Below are 13,741 nucleotides of genomic sequence, written 5' to 3' on the forward strand. Positions count from 1 at the left end.
TAGAATTCTGACGTAAAGCCGTCTGGTCCTGGGCTTTTCTTTTTAGGGAGATTTTGTATAGTTGATGCTATTTCAGAACTTGATATAGGCCTATTGAACATTTCCACTTCATTCTGGCTAAGTCTTGGTAGGAGGCATACTTCCAGGTATTGGTCGATTTCTTTCATATTTTCATATTTCTGAGAGTAGAGTTTCTTGTAGTATTTGTTAAGGATTTTTTGAATTTCTGCGGGATCTGTTGTTGTTTCATCATTACTATTTCTGATGGATGAAATTAGAGATTTGACTCTTTTTTTCCTGGTTAGGTTGGCCAAAGGTTTATCTATTTTATTGATCTTTTCAAAAAACCAACTTTTGGATTTATTGATCTGTTGTATAGTTCTTTTGTTTTCAATTTAATTTAATTCTGCTCTGATTTTGGTTATTTCTTTTCTTCTATTGGGTTTGGGGTTGGAGTGTTCTTCCTTCTCCAGTTGCTTGAGATGTCCCATTAAGTTATTAACTTCCTCTCTTTCCGTTTTCTTCAGGAAGGCTTGCAGTGCTATAAATTTCCCTCTTAGAACTGCCTTTGCAGTATCCCAGAGGTTCTGGTAATTGGTGTCTTCATTGTTGTTTTGTTCCAAAAATTTGATGATTTCCTTCTTAATCTCATCTATAACCCATCTATCCTTCAGCATAAGGTTGTTTAGCTTTCATGTTTTTGTATGGGTATGCAGGTTCTTGTTGTTATTGAGTTCAACTTTTATTCCATGATGGTCTGAGAAGATGCAAGGAATAATTACTGTTTTTTTTAAATTTGCTGAGGTTAGATTTGTGGCCTAGGATGTGGTCGATTTTGGAGTATGTTGTGTGCGCTGATGAAAAGAATGTGTATTCAGTTTTGTTGGGATGAAATGTTCTGTAGATGTCTGTTAAGTCCAGATGTTGAATGGATAAGTTTAAATCTAAAACTTCTTTGCTTAGCTTCTTTTTGGAGGATCTATCCAGCACTGCTAAAGGGGTGCTAAAATCTCCAACTAGTACGAACTGGAGGAAATCAAGTTGTTTATGTCTGTTAGAGTTTCTCTTATAAATTGAGGTGCGTTGTGGTTGGGTGCATAAATATTAATAATTGAGATCTCATCATATTGAGTATTACGTTTAACAAATATGAAGCGTCCATCCTTATCCTTCCGTATTTCAGTTGATTTAAAGCCTATTGCATCTGCGAATAGGATTGCAACACCTACTTTTTTCTGCTTTCCATTTGCCTGGAGTACAGATGACCATCCCTTCATCTTGAGTGTATATTTGTCTTTTAATGTAAGATGTGATTCTTGTATGCAGCAGATATATGGCTTGAGTTTTTGTATCCAGTCAGCCAACCTGTGCCTCTTTAGAGGACAATTTAAACCATTCACATTAATTGAGAATATTGATAAGCCTTTGGAGTATAATCCAGTGGACATTTTTAATCCTTTTGCAACTGTTGAAGTTGGAATTTGATCAAAATTTTCTTGGTGGTTTTACTTTTGTGGTGGAGGATTATGGTGGTCTTTATGAAGGATAGGTCTGAGAATATCCTGGAGAGCTGGTTTATTTGTGGCAAATTTCCTCTACATGTGAATGTCATTAAAGTATTTAATTTCTCCGTCATAAATGAAACTCAGTTTAGCTGGGTACAGGATCCTGGGTTGAAAGTTATTTTGTTTTAGGAGATTAAAAGTCAATGAGCATCCTCTTCTAGCATGAAAGGTTTCAGCAGAGAGATCTGCAGTTATTCTAATATTCTTTGCCTTGTAGGTGATGGTTTTCTTTCATCTGGCTGCTTTCAGAATTTTCTCCTTCATATTAACTTTAGTGAAGTTGATTATAATGTGACTGGGGGATGTCTTATTTGGGTTGAGTCATGCTGGAGTTCTGAAACTGTCTGCTATCTGAATTTCAGAGTCTCTTGGCATGTCTGGAAAGTTCTCCTTCATAATCTCCTGGAGAAGAGACTCTGTGCCTTGTAAAGCCGCTTCATCAATTTTGGGGATCCCTATAAGATGAATATTGGTTTTCTTTGAATTATCCCAGAGCTCTCTGAGAGAGTGATCTGTTTTTGCCCTCCATTTCTCTTCCTCTTTAAGAGTTTGGGGGCATTCGAAAGTTTTGTCTTCAATGTCAGAAATCCTTTCTTCTGTTTGCTCCATTCTGTTACTGAGGCATGCTACTGTGTTTCTCAGATCTTTGAGGGCTGCAACTTCTTGTCTTAATGTGTCAAAATCTTTGGTCATTTGGTCTTTGAATTCGTTGAATTCTTTTTTTTTTTTTTTTTTTTTGTGTAGAGACAGAGTCTCACTTTATGGCCCTTGGTAGAGTGCCGTGGCATCACACAGCTCACAGCAACCTCCAACTCCTGGGCTTAAGGGATTCTCTTGCCTCAGCCTCCCGAGTAGCTGGGACTACAGGTGCCCGCCACAACGCCCAGCTATTTTTTGGTTGCAGTTCAGCCGGGGCCGGGTTTGAACCTGCCACCCTCGGTATATGGGGCCGGCGCCTTACTGACTGAGCCACAGGTGCCGCCCTGAATTCGTTGAATTCTTGAGATATCTTTTGGGTTACTGCTTGGAATTCTAATTCGATCTTATTTGCTATCCAGATTCTGAATTCGATTTCTGACATCTCAGCTATTTGTTTGTGCATGGGATCTTGTACAGTGTCTGCACCATTGATCCTTGGGGGAGTTGATCTACCCTGATTATTCATATTTCCAGAGTTTTTCTGTTGATTTCACCTCATGATTGTTTTTCACCATTGCCTCTGGCCTTCCCCAGAGCTGGGGAGGTGTCTCTCCAAGATTAGACCCCAGCAGGACCACCCTATTGTTGCTGGATCTTTGTAGGGACTCACCCTGTGTAGTTCCTCTGGGGCTGCCCCAGCCAGGGAGTTCTGGTTGTGGAAGCAGCTCCCGAGTGTGACACTCACGGATCCAGCAACAGGGCAGGGGGTGGTGCACTCGGTTCTGGGTGTGCCTGTCGCCCAGTCACTTTGGCACAGAGAGCCCAAAGCTCCAGCAGTCTCTGGCCAGGAGAAGGGCTCTGCACAGAAGCAGGGAGGGCTCCAGAGGGCACACAGCTACCAGAGTCCCTGGCCAGATTAGCAGGCTAGTGTGGAGGCAGGGAGAGTACAGGAAGGAGGACACTGGGTTGCGTGGCTCCTGTAGTTCCTGGTCAGGGTGTGTGGAGGCGGGCGCAGGTCACAGGTCGTGGGTCGCAGCGCAGCTCTTACCAAGGTCTGGTTGGGCGCTGATCATGGTCGCAGCGCAGCTCTTATGGAGGTCCGGGCAGGCGCCAATCACAGTCGCAGCACAGCTCTTACGGAGCTCTCCATCCTTTTTATATAGAATTTTAATTAAGGAAATTTTGCTCACATGTATTTGAAGAGTACCTGAAACAAGGTTTATTTTCCTCTTACAGACTTTTGTAACATGTCAGGGTGGTTTGTGATTTTGCTTAAAGATGGATTAATTGATTTTAAAGAAATTTCAAAATGTGTTAGTTTTTAGAAAAAAATACGTTTCCTCAAAAACATTATGAGAAAGGGAATAACATATACGTGTCAGAATTCTGCGTTTTAATAAAAACAAAGTTTTTCAGTTCTTGAACATTTTGATCTCAGGAACCCTTTACATTCTTAAAAGTTATTGAAGACTTTATAAAGCTTTTGTTTATGTGGATTATATCTATCAGTATTTACTGTATTAAAAGTTTAAGTGAATAAAATTGTGAAATATTTCTTAGTTATTTAAAATTAACAATAGACTTATCACATGTTAACCTAAATTACATTTTTATTTTAAATTACTATGTTTCCAAAACAAATCTTAGAAGAATGGTATTGGTTTGCATTTCTGCAAGCCTCTCTGACATCTTACTCAACAGAAGACAGCTGGATTCTCACACCTGTTTCTGTGTTTGCTGTGTTATACTATCACTTGTTATTATATCCTCTGGAAAACTCCTCTGTACACTAGTGAGAAAAATGAGAGTAAAGGCAAATAGCATCCTGATATTGTTGTGACAATAGTTTTCTACTTCACAGATTTTATAGAAGGGCTTTGGGATCTCCAGCATTCATGGGCTCCTTCATTCTGAGAACCACTGCTCCAAAAACTAATGAGATGGAAGGATGAATAGCAGTGGGGTGAGACCTTTCATATTTTTTCTTCTTCTTTTTTTTTCTCTGTTTTGTGACAGAGTCTCACTTTGTCGCCCTCGGTAGAGGGCCATGGCTCGCAGCTCATAGCAATCTCAAACTCTTGGGCTCAAGCAATCCTCTTCTCTCAGCCTCCCAAGTAGCTGGGACTACAGGCACCCTCCACAGTGCCCAGCTATTTTTAGAGATGGGGTCTTTCTGTAGCTCAGGCTGACCTTGAATTCATGAACTCAAGTGATCCATCTGCCTCAGCACTCCCAGAGTGTTGAGATTATAGGTATGAGCCTCTGTGCCTGACTTCTTTTCTTTATTTCTATTTTGTATTTGATTTTTTTTGAAATGAGTATATATTACTTTTGTCATTTTATTATTTTATTTTATCTTTTATAAAAGACAGAGTCTCACTTTTTCACCCTCTGTAGAGTGCTGTGCCATCACAGCTCACAGCAACCTCAAACCCTTGGGCTCAAGTGATTCTCTTGCCTCACCTCCCAAGTAGCTGGGACTACAGGCACCCTCCACAATGCCCAGCTATTTTTAGAGATGAGATCTCGCTCTGGCTCAGGTTGGTCTTGACCTTGTGAGCTCGGGCAATCCACACACCTTAGCTTCCCAAGTGCTAGGATTACAGACATGAGCCACCATGCCTGGCCTACTTTTGCCATTTTAAAACACTAAAAAGAAAATGAAAGGGTATGGGGTGGAAAGACGATTACATCTATAAAGAAGGTAGTATGTGTGCAATTTTTGTTTCAACAATGCATTCACATTATAGTTTCTATGATCTTACAATAAAGCTAAATTTCAAATTTATCTGATGTATTTATTTTAAATAAGATCCCATCCAAAATATCAGCATGAGCAAGCAAATAATGGTGGTTTGCTTCCTGTTGCCTGTCAAGGACCTTAACATACAACATCGTCTATAGCATGTCTTTGCTTTTGACTCTCCCATGAAATACACTGGCACAAATGCAGATACTCAGCCACATTCAGAATTGTTCTTTGCTAATTCAAGTAAATCTGGGAATGGAAAGAGCAGAGTCCCAGTTAATGCTCAGGTTGATCTTGGACACTGTGACTGTCAGGTTAGGAATTCTTCTTACACTCTGGTCTAACTTTATATTTGAGAATATCTGTTCTTATTTCTCCTTCTTCCTCATGAAAATTTAAGAAATAGGAATGATTCTGCCATCTTTCATGTCTATTATTTCCTTTTAAAAAATAATTCAAAAATTGCCTTCAGGTAGAATTTTAGAAACCTATGGCCACACTGACCTCTTCTTGTTTTCAAGGTATTAAAAATAACCTAAAAATTTAAAAGTTATAGAGAAATTAGAGTAATTTGGCTTCAGTCAAAGTATAATTTTCTTCATTAAAAAGAATAAATGTATTTGTCTATTGGTTTTCCTGTGGAATGCAAAAAATAGAGACCTCTATAAGTAAATAAAATATCAGCCTTGTCTATTAAAAAGTGAAATGTTATTATCCAGTAAAAACATAACATTTCACTTTTAGCCTGTATCTATATATTAAGTCTTATTTCTTTAATGCTTTTCAGATTAATCCCCCTCAAAGAAAGTGCTTAATTTTTTCCAGATATACAAGTTGTATCTATTTATTATTATAATTTTTTAAATTAGAAAGCTTGTAAGAAAAATTAAAAGTCTCCAATAATCCTGTCACCTTTGTTTAGCTATTCTTAATATTTTGGAATAAATTGGGTTCTGTATATAACATTATCATATTCAGGCTACTTTGTTTAGGCTGATTTTTCAGTTGACATAAACCATGGGATCTTTCCTTACCGAGAAACATAGTAACAAAGAATACCTCGGAAAACAAGTCTGTTCTTCCATCTTTGCAAACCCGTCTGATTATTTTCTTAGGGTAAAGACTTAGCTGTGACATTTCTGGGTCAAAGATGCATATATTTCTTTTTCCAAAGGCATTTAATGTAATTGCAAATTTTCTTTTTAGAAAGATCATACCCAACTTATACTCCCTTTCTTTCTTCCGATCCTGTTCCATGCTTGGATCTGATGGGTAAAAAAACAAAAATCATTGTTTTGGTTTTTATTTCTTCAGCTAAGTCTTTTCTAATGTTCTGCATGAGTTGCCTGTTCATATATTTTGCCTTTTTTCTTTTGGAATGTTTTCTTACTTACCTATCAGTGCTCTTCATGGTCTTTGTAAAGGATATTTGCTGTTGATTGCATTAGACAAATTTTTTCTTCTCTGTGCAATTTTTATAAGAAATTCTAAAGATAAAATGTTCTAAGACCCTGAACTTTTTGACATAGACCTTTCTTTTGTCTGTTGCCATTCCCTGTTGAAGAGGTGAGCAAATATTTTTATGTAAGGCTTGTGTCAGTAATAGATGTACCATTCTCATAAAGTTGTAAAAATGTCAGGTGTACTATTTCTCTTTTCTATGTTTAAAACTTTCCCAGAGATAACGCTCTGACCCTTTCTCTAAGATAGAAACCAACATTGCAGCAGCCGTTCAGCAGCAAATCCATACGAGGGGAAAACACAATCCTGTGCTGAGGTGTTTTTCTGCCTGTTGCTGCTATCTTTGGTCTTTTGAAGGAACTTGCCGACTTTATCATAGCTTACTGTTTTTACTGTGATGTGTGTGATCTCACGCCCCTGCCTATCCACATGGGAAACAGGTTGTCTCACCCTGGGCTGTATTTCCATTTCTTTTCAGAGTGTCCACGTTTTGGAGAGGACTGCTTCCTCTAGCACTGAGCCCTCTGTAAGTCGGCAGTTGCTGGAACCAGAGCCGGTCCCCCTCTCCAAGGTCAGTGATGGAATGTGGTGCCTTCTGTGAGGGCATGCTGCCTACCCTGGGGCCAACTGAACTCTGAATAACTTACACACCGACTCCCCTCAGATAGCTGTGACACCAACTGTAGGACGTCCCTTCACTTCTTCCCACCTCCAGTATGTAGAGTTTCCCTGCCCTGTGCAAAGAGAGAACAAATGAATGTATATCTTGTTGGCATTTGCGGGTTTACATAAAAGTCCAAAATTCTCTTTATTTTAAGGGAAAAAGGAAAGAAAAACTATTGACATTCCCTGTTGGAGAAATAAGCAATTATTTCTATGCTAAGCTAATGGAAAAGGAAAAAAAGCACTGGGTCCAGGAGTAATAACAGCTGCCATTACTGCCCACGTGCCACATACCAGGCACTATGCTAAGTGCTTAAACACATTATCCCATCTAATATACTCCTTATAAACAGTCTACACAATATAGTTATTTATCACATTTTTAAAATATAGAAACTGAGAGTTAATATCTTAACCAAAGTGAAAAAAAAAAAAATCTGTCCAGTATCAGAGCAGGAATTCAAACTTGGACTTGTCTAACTCTGCAAGCGGTGCTTTTCAGCTCTACAGGAGATCACAATAGAACAGCCCACAGAGGGCCTGTTGTACATTCCTCCTCGTGTCTGTCTTCTTAGCCGTGTGCTCTGAGAAGATCACTGCAGCGTATTTATTAAGACCTTATCTCTCTCATGGGAGCCAGTATTCCCTGCCTGCCAGCCTGCTCTTCCCCAGACTAAGGAAACACTAAATTCATATATGTCTAAAATGCAAAAACCTAGAGAAAAGTCGAGGAGACACCATCCTACTCCCACCTACTCTGCCCTGAGATTTTCAATGGGCTGGCTTCCTTATTGAGGAACTCTGAAAATAGAATGCTTGTGAATTTTGAATTCCAATATAAAAATAACACTTTATTTCCAAACACAGTTAACTTCTAAATATGTAAAACCAATCTTTCTACTTCAGTGTTCTATATTAAGCATAATCCTTTAAGGAAAGAACACTTTACTACCCTAGTGGGATGGAATATATACACTTGTACCTCCTTGTACTGTAAAGATATTACAAGCTGTCAAGAATATTCTATCAGACAGGAGTAGACTGCTAACCTAAGGAAAGGGAAGAGTTAGTTAACTATCAAAAAATAATTTAGGGAGAAATTAAAAAGAAGTATGACTTCCATTTGAATAACAAATAGTGAATTATTCTGGGCAAATATAACTAGTAATCTTGAAATATTGGTTCTCTTTTACAGTTAGCTAAAGGAAAGAATAAACGTAGGGGCAGAGGAAAAAGGAAGCTGACATTTACTGAGCATCTACTTTGTGTGAGACGCAGAATTAAAACATGTATTCTCCCACTTGATCAGCCCCAACTTCTTGAAATGGGTACTGATGTTACTGTCATTTTACTGATAATTGAGGCATAATTTCCTGGGCATGAAAGCCCCATCTTAGTCAAACAGTGATTCTCCCTTAGAGGGAGGTGGCTTTTAGCCCAGCTGATAGCAGGTAGGGCCTGGACCCACTGGCCTCACAAGGGATCCAGGTGGGACACCAATAGAATCCACCTCCCATGGTTTCTCTTTGTCTTTGCCCATTTGGATCTTGCTGTAAGACTTAGAAACTATTGTTTTGTTTTTGTTTTGGTACATACCAATGCTCTTGGGGCCCATGAAATTGGAAGAACACATCCAATCCAAACACCATAACGTCTCACCATTTCTCAGTCCCTTTGCAAGAAGATGGGCTTCCAGGGCACTGACGAGAGTGGGAAACTCTTACTTTAAATATACATTGTCTTGATCAGATTTGTTCAAATTCTGTGTTCAATGTTTTCACCTGCTCAAGCGTTTTTACATACCCACTCACACACACGCACACACACACTTCAATATGATTTCTCCCTGAGAAAAGAAATGCCTTGATTTTTTCCAAATGAACAAATTTGGGTGGTTGTTGGGTTATTTTCTGTTTTTATTTGTGGTTGTTAGATTTAAAAGTATTTTTTAAACTTTTATAATACCAAAAATATTTATGTGTCCAATTCAAGTACTAACATGATCGATCACAATAGGGGTGTTGGCTCCATTTCTATTTTAAGTGAATCTAGGAAAATTGGAAACTTTATTTACATTCTCAGAAAACAAATGTGGATTGAAATGACAAAAAAATGCTTCAAAATGTTTCATAAAGTAATTTTAGTCATCTTAGATAAACCTAGTCTACTAAGCAAAGAGAAAGAAATTTCAATATAATGGGAAACAGAACATAGAAGAGAGATGTGTCATTTCATTTCTTACAGACTTTATTTGTAACATTCTCGTCAGCATTTAATAACTGAAATAGGGAAGACATCATTTTCTCTGGTTTTATCCTTTGCCTCTATCAGTTTGACGGCTTATCTAATTGTAAGAACCCTATTAGGTTTCCTTTCTATTTCTTTTGCTGGGCTTCATACTATTGCATCAGAGAGAATAAAATTATTTGTTCAAAGATGCCTCATCCATGTTTAAGAAATACATTTTCAGGGAGGAAGTTGGGAGAGTGGGTGTGGGATTAAAATCTTCCCTATTGAGTATAATAAGCACCGTTCTAGTGATGGGCACACCAAAAGCCCTGGCTTAAGCATTGTACAAGACAGCCAGGTAACAAAAACACTTGGGCCCTCTTAATTAATATTTTGAAATAAAAATAAATATTTAAAAAGGAGTACATTTTAATGTGTTGCCCTTCTATCTTATCCCTTTTTTTTTTCCTCTGCAATTTAACTTCCAAAGAAGAAAAAAAAATACTGTAACATAAATCAGTAGCCATAGTTTGTGAGGACAAGCAGTTATTACAATCTGAGATTATTTTTTTTAATTTGAAAGGCATTTATGCTTATTATTAAGTGTTTCTATTTTCACAAGTTATATAGAGTCTTTTCTCTTTTTGAGACAGAATCTCACTATGTCACCCTGGGGAGAGTGCCGTGGCATCACAGGTCACAGCGACCTCCAACTCTTGGGCTTAAGCGATTCTCTTGCCTCTGCCTCTCAGGTAGCTGGGACTACAGGCACCTGCTACAATGCCTGGCTATTTTTTTGTTGTTTTTTCAGTTGTCATTGTTATTTAGCAGGCTCAGGCCAGGTTCAAACCCACCAGCTCCGGTACATGTGGCCAGTGCCCTAACCACTGGCCTACAGGCCAAGAGTAATTTTTCATCAGGCACGTATACATAGAATAGATCAAAGATGAGCACCAGCCTTCAAATCTATCCAGAAATAAAAATATTCTTCTAGAAATACTATCCATGGATGGGGCTCTTGACAGTGGAAACATCATTAAATATAGCTGATATCTGTCTCAGAAGAGTGAGAGCTCTAATGAATGTATTGATACATATTTTGAGATCGTTTTTTTGGAATAAAGTAGTTATCTTACTTTGCTGGTGAGAGCAGACAGCCGCAAATCCTAGACTTTTTTATGAGCCTCTATTTTCTCCCGTTATCCTAACATTATTCATAAACAGTGCTCACTTATTGAATTGCAATTCAGTATTAAGAGATGCTGCCCACAGACTCCCAAGGGTTTGTGCATCTTTGAAAGCACGGACTTTGGTGTGTCGATTCATGCGCACTTTGAAATGCACGCGGCCTCCCCAAGAGCAGCCGTGACCACAGCACTGCTCTTCTCTGTTAAGAGCACTTTAGACCACAGCAGCATTTCCCTTTCTACACAGAAAACCAGGTCCGGACACTAATTGAACATTTGTTATCAAACCCTTCTTATTTTGAAACTTTGAAGTACCTCTGTGCCCAGGGAGTAACTGTCTGGAAGAACGCATTTTAGACATTCTGAGCCCAGGTAATCAAAACGCCACATTACCCCACACAGACAAGGTGGCTCCAGCGAGTCTCTGATGGAGCCTGCACACCCCAGGTCTACCTCGTAAACTCATTTTAATTTCAGATAAAAATGCCTGGCTATGTTTGAGGTTAGAATTTACTCCAGAATATTGTTCTTACTTCTGATGGGCACAGTGTTGCTTCCAAAGCAAGTTCTACTTAAGAATCTGCCTTACGACTGTCATCAAGCACCAAAAACCATGTGATTTGTTTTTCTTTTTTCCCATCAGGAAGCTGACAGCTGGGAAATTATAGAAGGGCTGAAAATAGGCCAAACCAATGTCCAGAAACCAGACAAACATGAAGGCTTTATGCTGAAGAAAAGAAAATGGCCTTTAAAAGGCTGGCACAAGGTAACGTTTTGATCATATTCGGGTTCAGATTGTCTTCATAAATAGGATCTTATTTGCTATCAAGAGGTGGGAAACGAAGTATGGTTTATGCGTAAACCAAGGACTTAGTCTACCATATGGGTTGCAATCTATTATGCCCACCTGCGTCTGAGGTCTGTCTTATTTTTATATATGTACATATGTAAATATACGCATATATATGTACATATATACACGCACCTATGTATACACACATTTATATATATGTATACAGGGCAGAAATATTTACTTGCTATTTAAAATCCAGTTTGTGCATACTGTTTCCTATTCTACTTTTTTAATTTAAACTAGTATGGATATGTTCTCATTAAACATTCTTCTGAATGAGATATTTTAAATGCAAGAATATATTCTACTGGATGAATTTATATTATATAGCCCACCATTATTGAACCAATTCTGTTTTGCTGGATATGCAGAATGTATCTTATATTTTACTCTTATGATGTTCTAATAAACATTCTTATACATGAATTTCCATTTAGTCCCTTAGGATGAATTCCTAGAATTATTGTTACCAGTGCAAAGTGAAGTTGGAAAAATGGCTGATCCTTGAAGTTTGCTTATTACCCTTCAGGATGTATAGTTTATTCCTCTGTCTCCTCCCAGTGTTCTTATTCTATTTCCCAGTTTTACTACATTGTTGCCATTACCTGAGTAGCAAGAATTCCGTGATGCTAATTTCTGTGGACAAAGTTGTCTTCCATTTTCAGTTTAAACTCATAGTCCACATGGTATCTTCTCTGAAATCACTGGAAGAACGTACCCATCTATTTGTCGCCTCTGCTCCTGGACTTTAGCTAAGGGCAAATGGATTCATTGGCCCAAATGGCTGGTGGTGGCTGCCCAGTAGCTCCAAGAAAGGAGATTGTATGAATTGTAACACATTTTATGTGTTTTAGGGAAAAGACTTAAAAATTAACAGATGGAAAATGTTGCCCCAGTTCCCTGTCTCTGAAGGTGGAATAAAAATAGGCTTCAGGCTAATGTACCCTGTTCATTGTCAGAAACTGTCTCCCCTGCATCTATAATACTATCCCAATAGCAGGGATCTGTGCCCACCATTGTTCTTCCTTGGGTTTTGGCCAACCGCCCATGCTCCTTTCTAAGATTACCTTTGCCTTTCATTCTGACCTTACCACTTTGCATTTCCTCAAATTGATGATCTCCCTAATCTCTTTCCCCTTGACATCCTATAGGCTATGCTTGCTAAAATTCTTTGATAGACAGAAATGGGAAAACAGGAAAAAGAGGTCAAAGAAACAAATTTTATATGAGTTGCTAACTTTAATTTAGCACTCTCAGCTAGTTTCAGCAAAACTAGCTTTGATTTGATAGTGACTTTTTATTGTTGTTGCAGTTTGGCCGGGGCTGGGTTTGGACCCACAACCCTCGCTATTTGGGGCCGGTGCCTTATTCACTGAACCACAGGCACCTCCCTGATAGTAACTTTCTTTTAGACCATGACCTTGAACATTTTGCAATACTCAAATAATAATAGAAAGGTCTCCCTGCATTGCCTTTTTTCTTGATCTATAATACCACTGAATATAATCAAATGTCAGTCCATTTGATTATATACAGTGATTACTGACAATTGATTACTCAATTGTCAAGGGCAATTGAGTGAGCCCTTGACTTGGGTAAGTGTTTTTCGGGTGCAGAGATTCTTTCTTACAGTGCTTACTTGTTGTCCCCTCAGAACATGTGTGAAAGGGATTACAGCGGCCTTCTGTGAGTTCTATGCAGGGATCCCAAGCCCTGACTGCAGCCACCTCAGCAGCTAAGAGGTGCTGAATCACATAAAACTTTCCAGCAGAGTGATTTTCCAACAACAGATAGAATCCGTGCATCTGTAGAAGAGAGAAGGGCATTGGGCCCATTGTTTGATTGGGTCCTGGGAGCTATTCTCTTATGAATTGCCCATGGAAAGGAAATCAACAGCAGAGAGTTTCTGAGTGTTCCTTGAACAAAAATGGCTAAATCCATTCAAACGGGACCAAGAGTATCTTGAGGAGACAGAAATTGCCAAAATCACACTTCTGTCTTATTTTTTACCCTTACTGTAGTTAGTTCAGAAATAATTTCAATTCCCTTTATTAATACTGGAATGTAAGCATTTTGCTAAGTAGAAATACAAGCATATTGGTAAGGCCACTTAAAGTTTCTAGATAATTCATTATTCATACAGGGTTCTGTAATGAGCATTTTCAGGAATTGAGAGAGAATTCAGAAGTTTCCTCCATGGTGAAAAATTCCCTACAGAATTGTATAGAGCTCTTCAGGGAATCACTGTGACCTAACCCAGGTTATACTCACTTCTCACTTTCAAAGCATCCCAGCATGGCTTATTCAGAAGGTCTTACTGCAGGTCCTGAGATTCCTTCCCTCTTAAGAAAAGTCCTGGTGAAAAGCTCCATCCTCATTGTGCTATATGTAAAAC

General features: G+C 38.6%; 1 protein-coding gene across 11 annotated transcripts in view; it reads left to right on the top strand.

Moving 5' to 3' along the window:
• OSBPL6 (oxysterol binding protein like 6) overlaps positions 1 to 13,741 on the top strand; it is a 225,152-nt gene that overhangs the window by 155,908 nt on the left and 55,503 nt on the right. For all 11 annotated transcript variants that reach the window (XM_053597359.1, XM_053597358.1, XM_053597360.1 and 8 more), the window contains 2 exons: positions 6,893 to 6,985; positions 11,137 to 11,259. In XM_053597359.1, coding sequence (XP_053453334.1) covers positions 6,893 to 6,985; positions 11,137 to 11,259 — 216 coding nt within the window. The remainder of the gene's footprint in view (positions 1 to 6,892; positions 6,986 to 11,136; positions 11,260 to 13,741) is intronic.

The sequence above is a fragment of the Nycticebus coucang genome, chromosome 7 (assembly GCF_027406575.1).
Source record: "Nycticebus coucang isolate mNycCou1 chromosome 7, mNycCou1.pri, whole genome shotgun sequence".
NCBI lineage: Eukaryota > Metazoa > Chordata > Mammalia > Primates > Lorisidae > Nycticebus > Nycticebus coucang.